This window comes from Ovis aries, chromosome 6 (genome assembly GCF_016772045.2).
Source record: "Ovis aries strain OAR_USU_Benz2616 breed Rambouillet chromosome 6, ARS-UI_Ramb_v3.0, whole genome shotgun sequence".
In the NCBI taxonomy this organism is placed as follows: Eukaryota; Metazoa; Chordata; class Mammalia; order Artiodactyla; family Bovidae; genus Ovis; species Ovis aries.
This window is the reverse complement of record NC_056059.1, coordinates 80627721-80646574: the sequence shown is the minus strand read 5'-3', so window position 1 is coordinate 80646574 and position 18854 is coordinate 80627721. Positions and strand designations below refer to the sequence as shown.

The window sequence follows — 18854 nt, the reverse complement described above, 5'->3', positions numbered from 1 at the left end:
ATTACTAACAGCAGTATAAGATATAAGATAGCAGTATGATAATTTTTCGTACATCTATATATGAATGCAAGAATAATTCATGTGTTTGAAAATTAGTGCATCCAGAATCCAGAGATCATAAAAACTCTTGTCAATTTCTTTCTTGCTTTGGAATTTCAGATACTACTGGCCATATTAAGAACCTGAGATAAAAGGAGAAAGCAAGAAATAATTTGAACGCTAGTAATCTACACCGCAGCAATTCACAATAGTGTGTTATATATAGAAAGAGATCAGTCATTGTTTTCAAGGCTGCTAAATAAAACTGAACTCTTGGAATGGCATGTCACTTGACCTTTCCAAGTTTCACAAGCAGTATTTAACTTGTTCAAAGGGAGCACACTTGCATGTGTCTTCTGTTGACAAGACAGCTTCTCCTGGTAGTTCGCAGAATGTTCAAAAGGCACAGGTCTCTTGCTTCAGAACGCAGGAGAGAGTTGATTTCTCCAAGAGCTACACGGTCCATACTGAAGGATGACATGAGAAATTTTCATTTTTTGTCACAATTTATACTCTCAGCAGGCCCTCTAAAATCAACGTCAGCAGTTAAACATACAAAAACTACTCACTTTGAGATTGAAATACTTGATGCTCAAACCAAAAAGCAGATATGTATTGTGGACAAGGTGAGTTTTATTTATTTATTTGAATTTCTCTTTTCTTCCTCAGAGATCATTGATCAGTTGATTGCTGCTGAAAAAGACTATACCAAAATGTATTTTTGGGTTTTCATATCAATTTTATGATGAGTAGGATGGATACTTTAGCATATACTTTAAACTATGTTTTGCATACTTTGTTTCTATAAAAGATACCCACTGCATCTTTCATTTTCAATTTAAAGGGTAGCTAATAATTATTAGGTTCCGATTTTCTTCCTAACATTGGGCCATTGTCAGGAGGCAAAATTTCAGTGCTCATCTTCTCAGCCTATGTGATATTTGCCTAGATTTTTCTCTTCATGCACTTCCTTGCATATTCAAATTTCCATATTTTTAACAGTGCTTATAGAAAACAGCAGGCAAAAGGCACTAAATTTATTAAAATAATATTTAGCTTATGGGATAAAATCTAGCCATTTGAAAATTATTTAGAATTGATTTAATTGTCTACAGTGTTACAGTGCTTAGTAACTTAAATTACTGCTTAAAACTACAGAGTCTGAGTTCCTAAGAAGAATGTCTTACTTAATATATCATTCTTCTACACTCACATCACTGATGTTTCACTAAGGAAAGATAAGATACATACTTCCCAGGTTAGAAAAATAACACACAAGTATATATGTGCATTGTAGATAGACGTGTATGCACAATCTTCCAATCATTTTCAATTTTTCTAAAGTTTGAAAAAAAACATGAGTACTTCAGTTTATTATGGGAAAGACTGACATTTTATAAAACATTTATTTATTTTGCTTTAAAGACATGTTGAGTAAGTATTTTGCTATTGTTCTAAAATGAAAATTCAATCACTGATTCCATTTATCAATGCTCTAGCTATGTTTCTAGATAAGAGGAAAAGAGAAGAAACTATTTACTTGCTTTAAACTGCCAAGAACATAATATATACCTTCTTATTAGTAATTAAACATTGTGACCAGTCTATTAGTTGGAAAATACTTCTATTTATAGGTAGAAATGAAAGAGAGAACTTTTACAAGTTCATGCAGGTCATATGCGGAATGTATGAAATTGAAAACCTTTACTTCAGAATTCTAAATCATATTATTTCTCTATAGTACCACTAGAGTCATGTATAAATGATAAATATGCATTATAATATATATATTTTTGTATAATATATTTTAAACTTACAAACTTCAGGCATGTTACAATTTAAGTATTTCAGTAAAATGTTTGATTTTTTATATCATACAGTAGTAGGATAAATTTTGAAAATAAAATTACTATTTAGAAGTTGTTGATGTTTGTAGGTTCTCATTACTTAAAATTGAAAACTTACAAGGAAAATATAATAAAATTAAGGTGGAATAAAACAATAAATGGAATATATATAATATTAGCCAAGGATTTCCAATGACCATGATTCTAAAATAAGATGTTATTGTGTCTTTTCTGATATGTATCTAAACTTTGACATGAAATTTATTTTAAAGTAATGAGAAAATATTGAGCTACTAATTATTTCCCTACTGCATTTAAATTTCCTATTATTGATATTTTTAACATGCAGGGGTTTTTTTTAGGTATTAATTAAACTGCACAAAATTTAAGCATACAGAAAACCAGTATTCTTTTCAGATAAGGATTTTTTTTTTCAGAATCTCACATTTGAACTCTAAGAGACCCAGTAATTGCATCTCCAATGGCAAATCTTTAGGGAAACACATTAGGCTAGCTACAGGATTAATTTGGGATTCCTCACAGACTTTATTGCATAATCAACACCATCTGATGTGTAACTTGCTGCATCCAAATCTTTGACTTGTCAGTACAATGGGTTTTGTTTTGTCTTGTTTTAGTTTTGCAACTTGGTAAATTGTCTCATAATGATGGCAAGACATATAAAAGAAAATTAGTTTGCTAGTTTGCTTTATGATTGTAAACATGAAAAAATAGTGTTTCTTGTCTAACAGTTTTTTCTTAAACAAATTAACAGCTGTATTAATAGTAGGTCATGTTAATTGCCTCTCATTATACTTGGCTCTACCTAGTATATAAAAATCGTGTTACATAAAGTTGATCTCTGTCTTTCAGTAACTGTAATTAAAGTTAAAAAGTAGTAAAAGTTAAAGGTTATATATTTTGGAACTAAGTATATTGTGACCAAATACCTACTACATCAGTCATATCTATCAAACACTCAGGAAAACGATTGAAGCACTGATCACCAGGACTCTTACTTAGAACATAGGTTAATAAAATCTATTTTATAAGCCTATGGTGAAGAGTAAGAATAAGATATGTAACACATTTAGCATAGTGTCTTGAACATAATAGGGAAAAGCAATATTTTTTTAGCTTAATAATCATTTGGAGGGAGAAATTTATTATGCCTACAAATCCAAGAAAAAAATAAGTGATGGAACACTTGAAAGTTACCTATTGACATGATTTGTTATAATATGTTATATATGAATTTTCAAATATGCATAAGATGTATGTATTTAGTAATATGTGCTGAACTCTAGTAGAAATTTTGTTGCATCTAGTAATTACAACTTTAACTGAGGAATGGGCAAAAAATATTTGCTCATGATATTCATAAGACAAAAATATTAAAAGAATTCTTTGGATTAAAGAAAGCATTGAATCACATTCTTTTATTCATACACACAAACACCCCAGGAAATACAAATCCTTCTATTATCTTCTCCAGTTTCTATCTCATTTTTCTCATTACTTTCATTGTGGTCATGATGTCTGTCCACATTTTCCTCTTTTCATTCTATTTTAAACCCACTGCGTTCAGGCATTTGCCTCCATCACTTCTCAGAACATGAACTTGCCGAGTTTCGCCAGTGAGGCAGTGATAAATACCTCACTAAATCCAAAGGTCAATTTTCATTCTTTACTTACTCAGTATATGGATACCATTTGCCACTGTTAACTACATCATCCTCCATAAAATATGTTTGATACTTGAGCTCTAGGAAAATACACATGCATTTTTAAAAAGACAATATCGCTGACCTCTTCCTTTTTTCTTGCTGCTTCTTTATTAACTGACTTATTAGATGTGGACTGTCACCAACTCAGTCATCAGGACTTTTCTCCATGTTTAATCATTTACCTACGGAGTGCTGTAGCTTTAAATATCATCTCTCTATTGATGACTCATAAACATGTAATCATAGCTTATGTTTTCCCCTGAAATGTAAATCCAATTATCGTTGTGTCTATCTTCCTATCTATGTATGTATGTATCTATGTAGCTATGTATTCATCCATCTCTCTATCCAGCTATTTGGATCTTTACTAGGTATCTCAAACTAAAGTATCTAAAACTGAGCACTGGATCTTCCTTGAAAATTTCTCCACAGGGTTTTCCAAATCAACAAGTAGCAACTACACCCTTCAAATAGGTCAAGCCAAACACTTAGAGGCATCATGAGTAGTTTCTTCATCTCACAGCCTACATACAATCCATCTTCTTCATGATACTTTCAAATATATCCAGAATGACATATTTTCACCACCTTTCCCACCAGCACTCCTAAATCTTTCCTTTGCTCTGTCCTTAGCACATTCAATATATTCTCTACATAGCAACCAGAACTAGACTGTTAAATCATGTCAGAGAACATCATTCCCACTCATAACTAGTCAATGTGCTCCTTTGAGTCGTTACTTCCTGTCACTTTTTCCTTGGGGCCTTTCCTGACTACCTACTTAAAACTGCAAAATCTGCTATTGTTTGTTATTACCCTCCCCTGTTCTACTTCTTTACTAAAATCTATTACTATTTGACATATTGTTTATTTTCCTTTTTTCATTTTGTTTATTATTTGGCCTAACCCTATTATGCTAGTTTCACAAAGTCAAGGATTTTTTTTTTTTTTCCACTCCTGTTCTCTAACACTTGAAACGGTGTTTGGTAAAAAAAAAAAAAAAAAAAAAAAAAAACTTTGTTCAATTATTTGTTAAATAACTCAATGCCTGTTCAAGAAATATGTGGATTTGATGATTCACTCATGTTTAGCAGTGGTAGTTTTGGGATGGAGGAGTACGATATTTAAAAATACTGTTTTTTTACAATTTTCTAAATCTAATTTGGGGTTCCCTAGTAGTTCAGTTGGTAAAGAATCTGCCTGCAATGGAGGAGACATAGATTCGATCCCTGAGTTGGGACAATCCCCTGGAGAAGGAAATGGCAACCCACTCCAGTATCCTTGTCTGGAAAATCTCATGAACAGAGGAGCCTGGTAAGCTGCAGTCCATGGGGTCGTAAAGAGTTGGACATGACTGAGTGACTAACACTTAAATCTAATTACAAATCAAATAAGTGTAAATATATTCATAGAAAAACATTTAATTAAATCATTTCATTGAATGCACAGATTACTCTTGGCTTGCTCCCAAAAAGATGTATAGAAATTAACTTTTTATTGTGTATAATTTACTAACAAATAGTCATGTTCTGATTACAGACGCTAACAAGCCTTTCATAAAAAGGCAATGTGTATGGGAATATTTAATTGGTATAGTTAATTCCCATGAATAATTAAACTGCAGATAATATGCCTCTCTTGTTGTCCTTTAGTGGCTAAGTCCTGTCTGATTCTTTTTGCAACCCCATGTGCTATAGACCATCAGGCTCCTCTGTCCAAGAGATTTTCCAGACAAAAATATTGGATTGGGTTGCCATTTTCTTCTCCAGGGTATCTTCCTGACTCAGGGATTGAACCTGCGTCTTCTGAACTGGCAGGCGGATTCTTTACCACTGAGCCACCAGAAATGTGCAATACGACTATTCGTGTGTATGTATGTGTGTGTGTGTGTGTGTGTGTGCACATGTATGCTAAATTGCTTCAATTGTGTACGACTCTTTGTGACCCTGTGGACTGTAGTTCTACAGACTCCTTTATCCAAGGGATTTTCCAGAACACTGGAGTGGGTTGCCATGCCCTCCTTCAGGGCATCTTTCCTACCCAAGGATTGAACACGTGTCTTTTACATCTCCTTCAGTGGGAGGCAGGCTGTTTACCATTAGCACCACTTGGGAAGCTAAGTATGACGATAAAGAATGATAAAAGTGAGAAGATTTAACAACTACTGTTAAATATAATTTTAAGCATTTTTTGAACATTAAAAATACAGATGAAAAGTACATTTTTAAAATTAGCAATGAGTAGTTTCTAGTTGCTAACTATTCCTATCTCACTTCTATTTTTTAAAATGTCAGAAGCTTATCTGGTGACAAGTGAATGATTCAAGAGCATGGAAAGAACTCTAAAAACCTGGCTCATTAACATTTCCATTACCATCACATTCTTTTTTCTTTAATCTTTTCTCCAAGGAACTTGACCTCAGGAGCCGTCTATCTCTTATTTTGTATACTCTATGAAAAAATTGTCAAAAACTTTTTAAAGACTTCTTATGAATACTCAGTAATTCTGCAATCCTTTTAAAGGCAAAAATACCAGTGTTCACTAGGAAACTGTGAAGAAAATAATAGGCTAGTAAGAGTTCACAAAAATTGTACTTTTATTACTTAAGCTAGAAAATTTGAGAATTCTTAATATCTGAATTTGCCACTTTTAATATTTTATCTTGGACATGTAATTTAGCGTATGTGTGCCTTAATCTGCTAATCTGTAAAATGAGAATGACACTTGCCTTAAAATGGTCTAATGGAAGTTTTCAGAATTTCATGCATATGCAAATACAAATATCTTCCTGTTCTTCCATTCCTCCTCTTCTTTCTCCTTCTCTTGTTTCCTATTCCTTTCTCCTCTATTTTTTCACTCTCTTCTTCACATCCCTACTCTCTTTTTTTCTCCTCTCCACTTTATCTCCTCCATTCTATTTCTTATGATGTGGCATCATATAATTGAAAGTTTATGAATTTTGAACTCAAATACACCATATTTTAGTATAAATTTGTCCTGCTTTTTTTTTTAATCTTTTTCCTTGGATATAGTCCAATATATCTGTCCCTTATTATCTTTTTCTAGAAAAGTATCTAGATATTATTAATCTTCTCCCCCTGTATAGATGAAGAAAAATTGGCACTGGGAGTTGAAAAGAACTTAGTGTGTTTTAGAACCAAACTTTGAATCTGGTCAATATACAGTCTGTGGCTTGCTCTTAACTACCATACACTATTATGTGGAAAATTATTGACCTGTACTAGCCAAAATTCTCATTTTCTATTTAATTTCATGATTGAGGCATCTGACTTCCAGTAAAATGTGTTTCAGGCCATTAGTCCTATTTTATAAGGATGTCTACTTGCCTTTCCACTTAACATAAAGAAAGACTCTTAAGTATATTAAAACATATTTTACAGGGTTCCCTAGTGGCTCAGACAGTAAAGATATATATACATAAAATAACATTAGTTAATATTCAAACCCAAAAACTAAAACTACTTAAAATTTTCTCTAATAATAAAGACAAATTGTGTTTTATTTTTTTAAATTAAGAAATTGAATGGTTCCCCCCAAAAGAGGTAATTAGATAATCATTTTGTATGAACCCATGGGATCCCCAGTGCCTACTCTTCTTTTATATATGATTGAGAATTCCATAATGCAGCATGAAGTTCTGATTTCAAAATAATCATTGTTTAATATTTTCTGCCCTGTCTTATATTTCTCTCAGAAAAGGTATACCTATCTTGTACATTTGTTCATGGTATGTAGTTTAAATATATAATGTGATTAAAGAGATAATTTGTTGCAATGATTTATGCCCTGAAGTCAGATATGTTTGTATCTGCATTTGAGCTTTGCAAATCATTGTCTTCTCACCTTAACATATTACTTAACTATTCTGATTTTTAGTTTTTCAAGTAGGGTAAATATCAATCCAAAGTAGGGTAAACATCTATCTTCCAGGAGTATCTGTGGATTTTATATTTCTATGAAAAATGTTGTACCATGTGTGTCACACAGTTATTTGTCTGCAAATGAACATTATTTTAGATAGTGGTGATACATTTTAAAATATTATTCCACTGAAGTGGGAAAATAACTAAATTGATAATTTTTCATTATGACTGTAAAAATTTAGTCCTTTAAATGATAGTTATTATTATTCCTTTCTGAAATGATTAGTAAGAGCTTCCCTGATAGCTCAGTCGTCAAAGAATCTTCCTGCAATGCAGGAGACCCCTATTGGATTCCTGGGTCAGGAAGATTTGCTGGAGAACGGATAGGCTACCCACTCCAGTATTCTTGGGTTTCCATTGTGCCTCAGCAGATAAGGAATTCACCTACAATGTGGAAGACCTGGGTTCAATCCCTGGGTTGGGAAGATCCCCTGGGAAAGGGAAAAGCTACCCACTCCAGTATTCTGGCCTGGAGAATTCCATGGACTGGATAGTTCATCGGGCTGCAAAGAGTCAGAGAGGACTGATTAGGAAGCATTAGAATGAGAAGGCATAGTCACAGGCTCCCATCTATGCAGAATTAAATTCTAGAAGTCTGTATCCCACCCTCATACTCCAAATAATATGCATGCTTACTTATACTATGTTATACCATGAGAGATGTCAATAGATGTACAAGCATTTCCTGTCACTTTCTTAGTAGAGAAAAAATTAATTTATTCTAGGAAACTATTCATGAATGACATTTACAAAGCTAATATACGTTGTTGTAAATGCTTAACCAATTTATGTGTACATATTTCAATTTTCCACTGGTATCACTGTTTACAGTAAGGCTAAGATTTCATTTTTATATCCTAATACATGAGGTCATGATACTCCATTTAGAAAGTAAACATGGATGATTAGGTTTTAGAGGATGCCTCTAGAAATAAAATGGTTGAAATTTACCTGATTCAGTCATTCTCTCACTCTGTATTTTGACATTTTATAGTATCAAAATCAAGTATCTATTGATCCAAAATATATTTATTAATATATTGTCCAGTGTTCTATTACATTTTCAAGATAATGCATTAACACAAACAGATACAATTCCTACATGCAAAAATATATAGAATGTGAGAGGAAAAGCAAGGTAATTTGGGGTGGTAAACATAGAAAGATCACTTGGTCTGTTGAACAGGAAAATCTTCCTGGAGAAAAGGTGTTTATGTGTGACCCAGATAGTGAATAAAATGAGAAGTAGGAGGATAAGATAGACACTTAAGAATCAGAAACAACAGTACATGTTGTTTGGTTGTCAAGAATGAGGGACAGGAAGGGTGTAGATATGATGTTAAAATAATAACATCTTTGAGCAACTGAAGATCCTGAAGATGAAAATCCCTTATGATAATACAGTGGAAGAAACAAATAGATTCAAGGGTTTAGCTCTGATGGAGTGGTGGAAGAACTATGGATGGAGGTTCATGACATTGTAGAGGAGGCAAGGATCAAGACCATCCCCAAGAAAAATAAATGCAAAAAGGCAAAATGGTTGTCTGAGGAGGCCTTGGAAATAGCTAAGAAAAGAAGAGACGCTAAAGGCAAGGAGAAAAGGAAATATATACCATTTGAATGCAGGTTTCCAAAGAATAGCAAGGAGAGATAAGAAAGCTTTCCTCACTAATCAATGCAAAGAAATAGAGGGAAACAATAGAATAGGAAAGACTAGAAATCTCCTAGAAAATTAGAGATACCGCCAGACTTCAGCAATATGTGAACCATAAACTCCCTGATGTTCAAGCTGGTTTTAGAAAAGACAGAGGAACCAGAGATCAAATTGCCAACATCCACTGGATCATGGAAAAAGCAAGAGAGTTCCAGAAAAACATCTGCTTCTGCTTTGACTATGCCAAAGCCTTTGACTGTGTGGATCACAATAAACTGTGGAAAATTCTGAGATGGGAATAGCAAACCACCTAACCTGCCTCTTGAGAAATCTGTATGCAGGTCTGGAAGCAACAGTTAGAACTGAACATGGAACAGGCTGGTTCCAAATAGGAAAAGGAGTTTGTCAAGGGTGTATATTGTCATCCTGCTTATTTAACTTATATGCAGAGTACATCATGAGAAACGCTGGACTGGAAGAAACACAAGCTGGAATCAAGATTGCCGGGAGAAATATCAATAGCCTCAGATACGCAGACGACACCACCCTTATGGTAGAAAGTGAAGAGGAACTACAAAACCTGTTGATGAAAGTGAAAGAGGAGAGTGAAAATGTTGGCTTAAAGCTCAACATTCAGAAAACAAAGATCATGGCATCTGGTCCCATCACTTCATGGGAAATAGATGGAGAAACAGAAGAAACAGTGTCAGACTTTATTTTGGGGGGCTCCAAAATCACTACAGATGGTGACTTCAGCCAGGAAATTAAAAGACGCTTACTACTTGGAAGAAAAATTATGACCAACCTAGATAGTATATTCAAAAGCAGAGACATTACTTTGCCGACTGAGGTCTGCTTAGTCAAGGCTATGGTTTTTCCTGTGATCATGTATGGATGTGAGAGTTGGACTGTGAAGAAGACTGAGTGCTGAAGAATTGATGCGTTTGAGCAGTGGTGTTGGAGAAGACTTTTGAAGGTCCCTTGGACTGCAAGGAGATCCAACCAGTCTATTCTGAAGGAGATCAGCCCTGGGATTTCTTTGGAAGAAATGATGCTACAGCTGAAGCTCCAGTACTTTGGACACCTCATGAGAAAGGCTGACTCATTGGAAAAGACTCTGATGCTGGGAGGGATTGGGGGCAGGAGGAGAAGGGGACGACCCAGGATGAGATGGCTGGATGGCACAACGGACTCGATGGACGTGAGTCTGAGTGAACTCCGGGAGATGGTGATGGACAGGGAAGCCTGGCATTCTGCAATTCATGGGGTCGCAAAGAGTCGGACACGACTGAGCGACTGAACTGAACTGAACTGAACTGAAGGGAGTATTTCATGCAAAGATGGACACACTAAAGGACAGAAATGGTATGGACCTAGAAGAAGCAGACGATATTAAGAAGGGGTGGCAAGGATACATAGAATAACTATACAAAAAAGAATGTCATGACCCAGATAATCATGATAGTGTGATCACTCACCTAGAGCCAGACATCTTGGAATGCAAAGTCACATGAGCATTAGGAAGCATCATAAGGAAGAAAGCAACTGGAGGTGTTGGAATTCCAGTTGAGCTATTTCAAATGCTAAAAGATGATGCTGTGAAACTGCTGCACTCATTAAGCCAGCAAATTTGGAAATGCAGCAGTGGCCACAGGACTGGAAAAGGTCAGTTTTTATTCCAATCCCAAAGAACGGCAATGCCAAAGAATATTCAAACTACCATACAATAGCACTAATCTCACACACTAGCAAAGTAATGCTCAAAATTCTCTAAGTCAGGTTTCAACAGTACTTGAACCAAGAACTTCCAGGTGTTCAAGCTAGATTTACAACAGGCAGGGGAACCAGATATCAAATTGCCAACATCTGCTAGAATCATCAAAAAAGCAAAAAAGTTCCAGAAAAAATATCTACTTCTGTTTTACTGATTACACCAAAGCCTATGACTGTACATCACAACAAACTGTGGAAATTCTTCAAGAGATGGGAATACCAGACCACTTTACCTGCCTCCTGAAAAATCTCTATGCAGGTCAAGAAGCAACAGTTAGAATTGCACATGGAACTAGAGACTGGTTCCAAATAGGGAAAGGAGTACTTCAAGAATGTATATTGTCATCCTGTTTATTTAACTTACATGCAGAGTACTTCATGAGAAATGGTGGACTGGATGAAGCACAGCTGGAATACAGATTGTGGGAGAAATATCAATAAGCTCAGATATTCAGTTGACACCATCCTTATGGTAGAAAGGGAAGAGGAACTAAAGAGTCTTTTGATGAAGTGAAAGGGGAGAGTGAAAAAGCTGGCTTGTACAACATCAAATTCTGCTGGTTAAACACGTGTGCATATACGTTTATTTGTGTGTGCTGTTCTTCTGTTTCTTTGAGCAAACTCTGATCCTGATCCTCAAATTTATTATTCATACTCATTTAGAAACAATTTGTAATTCTTTGATGTAGTTTATTTTATTATCTTTGTTTATTTAATTGAAATAAATTCGACTTACAAAAAAAAAAAAAAACAACAAAACCTCAACTTTCAAAAAACAAAGATTGTGGCATCAAGTCCCATCATTCATGGCAAATAGATGGGGAAACAATGGACACAGTGACAGACTTTATTTTCTTAGACTCCAAAATCACTGCAGATGGTGACTGCAGCTGTGAAATTAAAATACATTTGCTCCTTGAAGGAAAGCTCTGACGAACTTACACAGCATATTAAAAAGCAGAGACATTTCTTTGCAGACAAAGGTCCACCTAGTCGAAGTTAAAATTTTTCCAGTAATCATGTATGGATGTGAGAGTTGGATTATAAAAAAAGCCAGACACAGAAGAATTGATGCTTTTGAACTGTGGTGTTGGAGAAGATTCTTGAGAGTCCGTTGGACTGCAAGGAGATCCAACCAGTCAAATCTAAAGGAAATCACTCCCTTGGTTTTCACTGGAAGGACTCATCAGTTTGTACTTACTGGGGGTCTTCAGTTTGCATTATAATGACTCATGAGCTGAAGCTCCAATACTTTGGCTACCTGATGTGAAGAACTGATTCATTGGAAAAGACTGTGATGCTGGGAAACATTGAAGGCAGGAGGACAAGGGGATGACAGAGGATGAGATGATTGGATGGCATCACTGACTGGATGGACATGAGTTTGAGCATGCTTTGAGAGTTGGTAATGGTGAAAGGTCGTTGTTGAATTACGACGCCGGGATTCTTGGCCCCCGGAGGAGAAGAATTCAATCCGGGGCCAGACACGAGCCTTGATTGCTCAGAGCTTTTTGTAACAAAGTTTTATTAAAGTATAAAGGAGATAGAGAAAGTTTCTGACATAGGCATCAGAAGAGGGCAGAAAGAGTACCCCCTTGCTAGTCTTTAGCTGAATGTTATATAGTCATCAGCAGTCTGTTAATGAAAGAAAGGAATGTCTCAAAACTTAGAATGGCACCATGCCCCTAGGCCCCTCACACATAAGATGTATTTTGGGGTAATCTTGGCTCCAAATGGTTCATCTTGGGCCATAAAAGGATTAACTTGAATCTTGAAGAAGGGCAGAGCAACATACAAACTGTCATTTACATAGATTAGAGGAACAATATCCGAGTATAATATACTGGTTTATCAAGTAGGTTCTGAGCCAGAAGGTGGAACCAACTTGAAGACAGAGTTTGGGGTAAATGCATAGTACATTAGCATAGCTTAAGATGAACATTTCCATAAGAAAAAGGCATTGGTTAACTTTAGGTGAAACCAGGTGTCATGGCAACACAGAATTTTAAGAGAAACCTCTTTTTAAATTTGTATAGAGAAGGAAAAAAATATCGCTAGTTTGTTTCCTCCTGACGCTTAAGGGAGATAAAAATGTCTGACACTTGCAGGTTATTTTCTCCATTTGGAGACCCCTGGCCTTCCTGCCTGTTACCCTCTCAATGGACAGGGAAGCCTGGTGGGCTGTGGTCCATGGGGTCACAAACAGTAGAACACAACTGAGTGACTGAACTGATTGAATGTTTATTGTGGATTTTTATGTTTGCTATTAGTTTGCTTTCTTGTTATTTTTCAGACTAGTTGAGAGTAAGGGAGGAAGTAAACACTCAAGTTTGTACATTTTAAGTTGGAGAACTTTGGGAGATAACCAGTAAGCAGTTGTGTTTGAAGATGTAGAACTCAGGACAGTGGTCCTGATGAAATATATTAAACTGAGGATTAGAATCATATAGGTAGTCTTTGCAGCCTTTTGAGTAGAGAAGATAAAATTAAGAAAGAACAATGTGATTGATTGGAAGGGAAAAGGATCAACTGTAGAAAACTAAGAATTCCAAAATGTAAAGATTTTAAATAAAGAGATGAAGAAGATTTTAAATAAAGATATAAATTAAGAGAAGGCTCCAGAGATTTAGAAGAAATATGTCAAATGTTATATAACAGAAGAATAAAAAATTGATTTGAGAAAAAAATTGATTAGAGATCAGTAGAGTCAAATGCAGCTAATAAAATTTGGCCTTGGAATGCAGAATGAAGCAGGGAAAAGACTAATAGAGTTTTGCCAAGAAAATGCACTGGTCATAGCAAACACCCTCTTCCAACAACACAAGAGAAGACTCTACACATGGACATCACCAGATGGTCAACACCGAAATCAGATTGATTATATTCTTTGCAGCCAAAGATGGAGAAGCTCTATACGGTCAGCAAAAACAAGACCAGGAGTTGACTGTGGCTCAGATCATGAATTCCTTATTGCCAAATTCAGACTTAAACTGAAGAAACTTGGGAAAACCACTAGACCATTCAGGTATGACCTAAATCAAACTCCTTATGATTATACAGTGGAAGTTAGAAATAGATTTAAGGGCCTAGAACTGATAGATAGAGTGTCTGATGAACTGTGGAATGAGGTTCATGACATTGTACAGGAGACAGGGATCAAGACCATCCCCATGGAAAAGAAATGCAAAAAGGCTGTCTGGAGAGGCCTTACAAATAGCTGTGAAAAGAAGAGAGGTGAAAAGCAAAGGAGAAAAGGAAAGATATAGGCATCTAACTGTAAAATTCCAAAGAATAGCAAGAAGAGATAAGAAAGCCTTCTTCAGCTATCAATGCAAAGAAATAGAGGAAAACAACAGATTGGGAAAGACTAGAGATCTCTTCAAGAAAATTAGAGATACCAAGGGAATATTTCATGCAAGGATGGGCTCGATAAGGACAGAAATGGTATGGACATAAAAGATGCAGAAGATATTAAGAAGAGGTGGCAAGAATACATGGAAGAACTGTACAAAAAAGATCTTCACGACCCAGATAGTCATGATGAAGTGATCACTAATCTAGAACCAGACATCTTGGAATGTGAAGTCAAGTGGGCCTTAGAAAGCATCACTATAAACAAAGCTAGTGGAGGTGATGGAATTCCAATTGAGCTGTTTCAAATCCTAAAAGATGATGCTGTGAAAGTGCTGCCAGCAAATTTGGAAAACTCAGCCGTGGCCACAGGACTGGAAAAGGTCAGTTTTCATTCCAATCCCAAAGAAAGGCAACGCCAAAGAATGCTCAAACTACAGGACAAATGTACTCATCTCACATGCTAGAAAAATAATGCTCAAAATTCTCCAAGCCAGGCTTAAGCAATACATGAACCGTGAAATTCCTGATGTTCAAGCTGGTTTTAGAAAAGGCAGAGGAACCAGAGATCAAATTGCCAACATCCACTGGATCATGAAAAAAGCAAGATAATTCCAGAAAAACATCTATTTCTGCTTTATTGACTATGCCAAAGCCTTTGACAGGTGTGGATCACAATAAACTGTGGAAATTTCTGAGAGATGGGAATATCAGACCACCTGACCTGCCTCTTGAGAAATCTGTATGCAGGTCAAGAAGCAACAGTTAGAACTGGACATTAAACAACAGACTGGTTCCAAATAGGAAAAGGAGTACGTCAAGGCTGTATACATCAAGGCTGTATATTGTCACCCTGCTTATTTAATTTATATGCAGAGAACATCATGAGAAACACTGGACTGGAAGAAATGCAAGCTGGAATCAAGATTGCTAGGAGAAATATCAATAACCACAGATATGCAGATGACACCACCCTAATGGCAGAAAGTGAAAAGGAGCTAAAAAGCCTCTTGATGAAAGTGAAAGAGGAGAGCGAAAAAGTTGGCCTAAAGCTCAGCATTCAGAAAACAAAGATTGTGGCATCCGGTCCCATCACTTCATAGGAAATAGACGGGGAAACAGTAGAAACAGTGTCAGACTTTATTTTTTGGGGCTCCAGAATCACTGCAGATTGTGACTGCAGCCATGAAATTAAGACACTTACCCCTTGGAAGAAAAGTTATGACCAACTTACATAGCATATACAAAAGCAGAGACATTACTTTGCCAACTAAGGTCCATCTAGTCAAGGCTATGGTTTTTCCAGTGGTCATGTATGGATGTGAGAGTTGGACTGTGAAGAAGACTGAGCACCGAAGAATTGATGCTTTTGAACTGTTGTGTTAGAGAAGACTCTTGAGAGTCCCATGGACTGCAACGATATTCAACCAGTCCATTCAAAGGAGATCAGCCCTGGGATTTCTTTGGAAGGAATGATGCCAAAGCTGAAGCTCCAGTACTTTGGACACCTCATGAGAAGAGTTGACTCATTGGAAAAATCTCTGATGCTGGGAGGGATTGGGGGTAGGAGGAGAAGGGGACGATTGAGGATGAGATGGCTGGATGGCATCACGGACTTGATGGACATGAATCTGAGTGAACTCCCGGAGATGGTGATGGACAGGGAGGCCTGGTGTGCTGCGATTCATGGGGTCACAAAGATTCGAACATGACTGAGCGACTGAATGGAACGGAGAAGAGGAATGCTGTAAGTGTCTCGTATATTAAAGGTTTCAGCATTAATTGCTGAATTTAATGAGACCACTTTAGATACAGTAATTTGGGGGGAATCTAGTCTGGGATGGTACTGCCAAGCAATGTAGAATAAAAATTTTTATTCTTTGGGGGAAGGGGGAGGGGTTCTTGAAAAATATACTTGTCTTTATTCCTCAACTTTGTACTCTTAGTTATTTCAATTCATACACTTGGGATTATCTTCTACATTTTCTTTATTACTACATGTTGCAATATTCCATACTACTCAGCTGTCCCAAAATAGTCTTATAATTTGCATTGTTTCACTTTTGATCAAATTTGATTCATGTCCCTGGAGTGTACTGTTACAATATTATGTCTAATTCACATTCATTCTTCATGGTTCAACTGAGACAACAACCATTTCATATGCTAGTATTATATCCTATAAGCAGATGTGATCTTTGTCCCAATAATAATTAGTTGAAATCTCCATTCATTTCAGTTGAGTTCAGTTGAGTCGCTCAGTAGTGTCCGACTATTTGTGACCCCATGAATCGCAGCACGCCAGGCCTCCCTGTCCATCACCATCTCCCAGAGTTCACTCAGATTCACGTCCATCGAGTCTGTGATGCCATCCAGCCATCTCATCTTCGATCATCCCCTTCTCCTCCTGTCCCCAATCCCTCCCAGCATCAGAGATTTTTCCAATGAGTTAACTCTTCTCATGAGGTGTCCAAAGTACTGGAGCTTCAGCTTTGGCATCATTCCTTCCAAAGAAATCCCAGGGCTGATCTCCTTCAGAATGGACTGGTTGGATCTCCTTGCAGGCCAAGGGACTCTCAAGACTCTTCTCCAACACCACAGTTCAAAAGCATCAATTCTTCGGAGCTCAGCTTTCTTCACAGTCCAACTCTCACATCTATACATGACCACTAGAAAAAGCATGGCCTTGACTAGACTGATATTTGTTGGCAACATAATGTCTCTGCTTTTGAATATGCTATCTAGGTTAGTCATAACTCCCTATCCATGTCCAACTCCCAGAGTTCACTCAGACTCACGTCCATCGAGTCAGTGACGCCATCCAGCCATCTCATCCTCTGTCATCCCCTTCTCCTCCTGCCCTCAATCCCTCCCAGCATCAGAGTCTTTTCCAATGAGTCAACTCTTCACATGAGGTGGCCAAAGTACTGGAGTTTCAGCTTCAGCATCATTCCTTCCAAAGAAATCCCAGGGCTGATCTCCTTCAGAATGGACTGGTTGGATCTCCTTGCAGTCCAAGGGACTCTCAAGAGTCTTCTCCAACACCACAGTTCAAAAGCATCTCTTCTTCAGCGCTCAGCCTTCTTCACAGTCCAACTCTCACATCCATACATGATCACAGGAAAACCATAGCCTTGACTAGACGAAGCTTAGTCTGCAAACTAATCTCTCTGCTTTTGAATATGCTATCTAGGTCAAGTTATTTTCAATCCCTGTTGATCAACTTGGATTCAAAAAGTAACCTGAGCCTACCAGTCTGTCACCACATAAAATTTATGAATATCACACACATGTATTTTCCTACGAGAAGTTAGTTCTCTTTAAGACAAGTTTATTTTTAACTTCCTACTAAAACACATATTTTGAGAATTTATCTTACTCTTAAACTGAAGAATGTTGTACTTCTGCTTTCTTATCAACTCATAATTCTAACATTGTATTTTAAAAAGAATAATTTAATTATTACCTGTACTTTTTATTAAATTGCAGTTTAAGTTTTCTCATTACATATTTTTATTGTCTCCCAAATAACCATGTAACATTACTTCATGTTGTGTGTTTCTGATTAGTTTTCTGATTTGACTGTTTTTTTTTTTAAATTTAAAAATGTAGTTAATTATTTATTAAAACATTTGATTAATTACTGCCTGTCTAATTGGATCCTTTATTTGTCAATACTGGTCTGTGTGTCATTGAATGAATATATAGTATCTGCTTCTCATAAACTTTATTTAATAAAATCCTGTTATAGTCTAAATTTAATTTAATCAGACTTTAACAAAGAATCCTGAGGCAATCATATAGACATATGCTACTACTTTTTTTAATAGATAGAAAAGTTTCAAAAAGATTTCACTCTAAAATTCCTGAGAACTACTTTTATCTGAAAAGCTATTTTATGTAGAATTTTTTTAACTGTTGACATGATAACATAAATAGCAAGAAAAACCATAAAGCCTGTGGTGTTCATTGATAAAATAAAACCTGCTTTACTTCAAAGTGGGGCGAAAAAGATAAAATAGGTTTTTCATAATTTTAAATAGATAGAACCATAAATTTACTTACTTGCTTTCACTTTTCAAATAGCACTTCTGGCATTGTGTAGACCTAATGTCTTCCTAGGTCACTGTTGATAATAGAATTAGATAACTTAATGGTACATATATGTCATAGTTTAAGTATTAAGTTCATACAAGTGTAATTGCAGTTTCAGAGCCTGAATTTTAAATCATTATAACTAGGCTCTAACACTTCTTTATTAGTCAATACAGGAATCAGTACAATCAACACATTTTTGCCAATAAGACATAAGCTTGTTTATTCCTGTAGTGTAAGAATCCATGCTTTAGGATTTGACAAACTCTTGGAAAGCATGTTCTGCCTCCTGATGGTTGTGGAAGCATTTTCTCTGCAAAAAGTTGTCAAGATGCTTGAAGAAGTGGTAGTGTTTGGTGAGGGGCCAGGTGAATGTGGTGGAAGAGACAAAACTTTTTAGCCTAATTTTTTCAACTTTTGAAGT

The 18854-nt window shown here is 36.1% G+C and overlaps 1 protein-coding gene across 6 annotated transcripts in view; it reads left to right on the top strand.

The window, feature by feature from the left end:
• Positions 1-384: 384 nt before the first annotated feature.
• TECRL (trans-2,3-enoyl-CoA reductase like) overlaps positions 385-18854 on the top strand; it is a 189705-nt gene continuing 171235 nt past the window's right edge. For all 6 annotated transcript variants that reach the window (XM_060417643.1, XM_060417642.1, XM_060417641.1 and 3 more), the window contains exon 1: positions 385-665. In XM_060417643.1, the coding sequence (XP_060273626.1) occupies positions 387-665 (279 nt within the window). In that variant the 5' untranslated portion in view covers positions 385-386. The remainder of the gene's footprint in view (positions 666-18854) is intronic.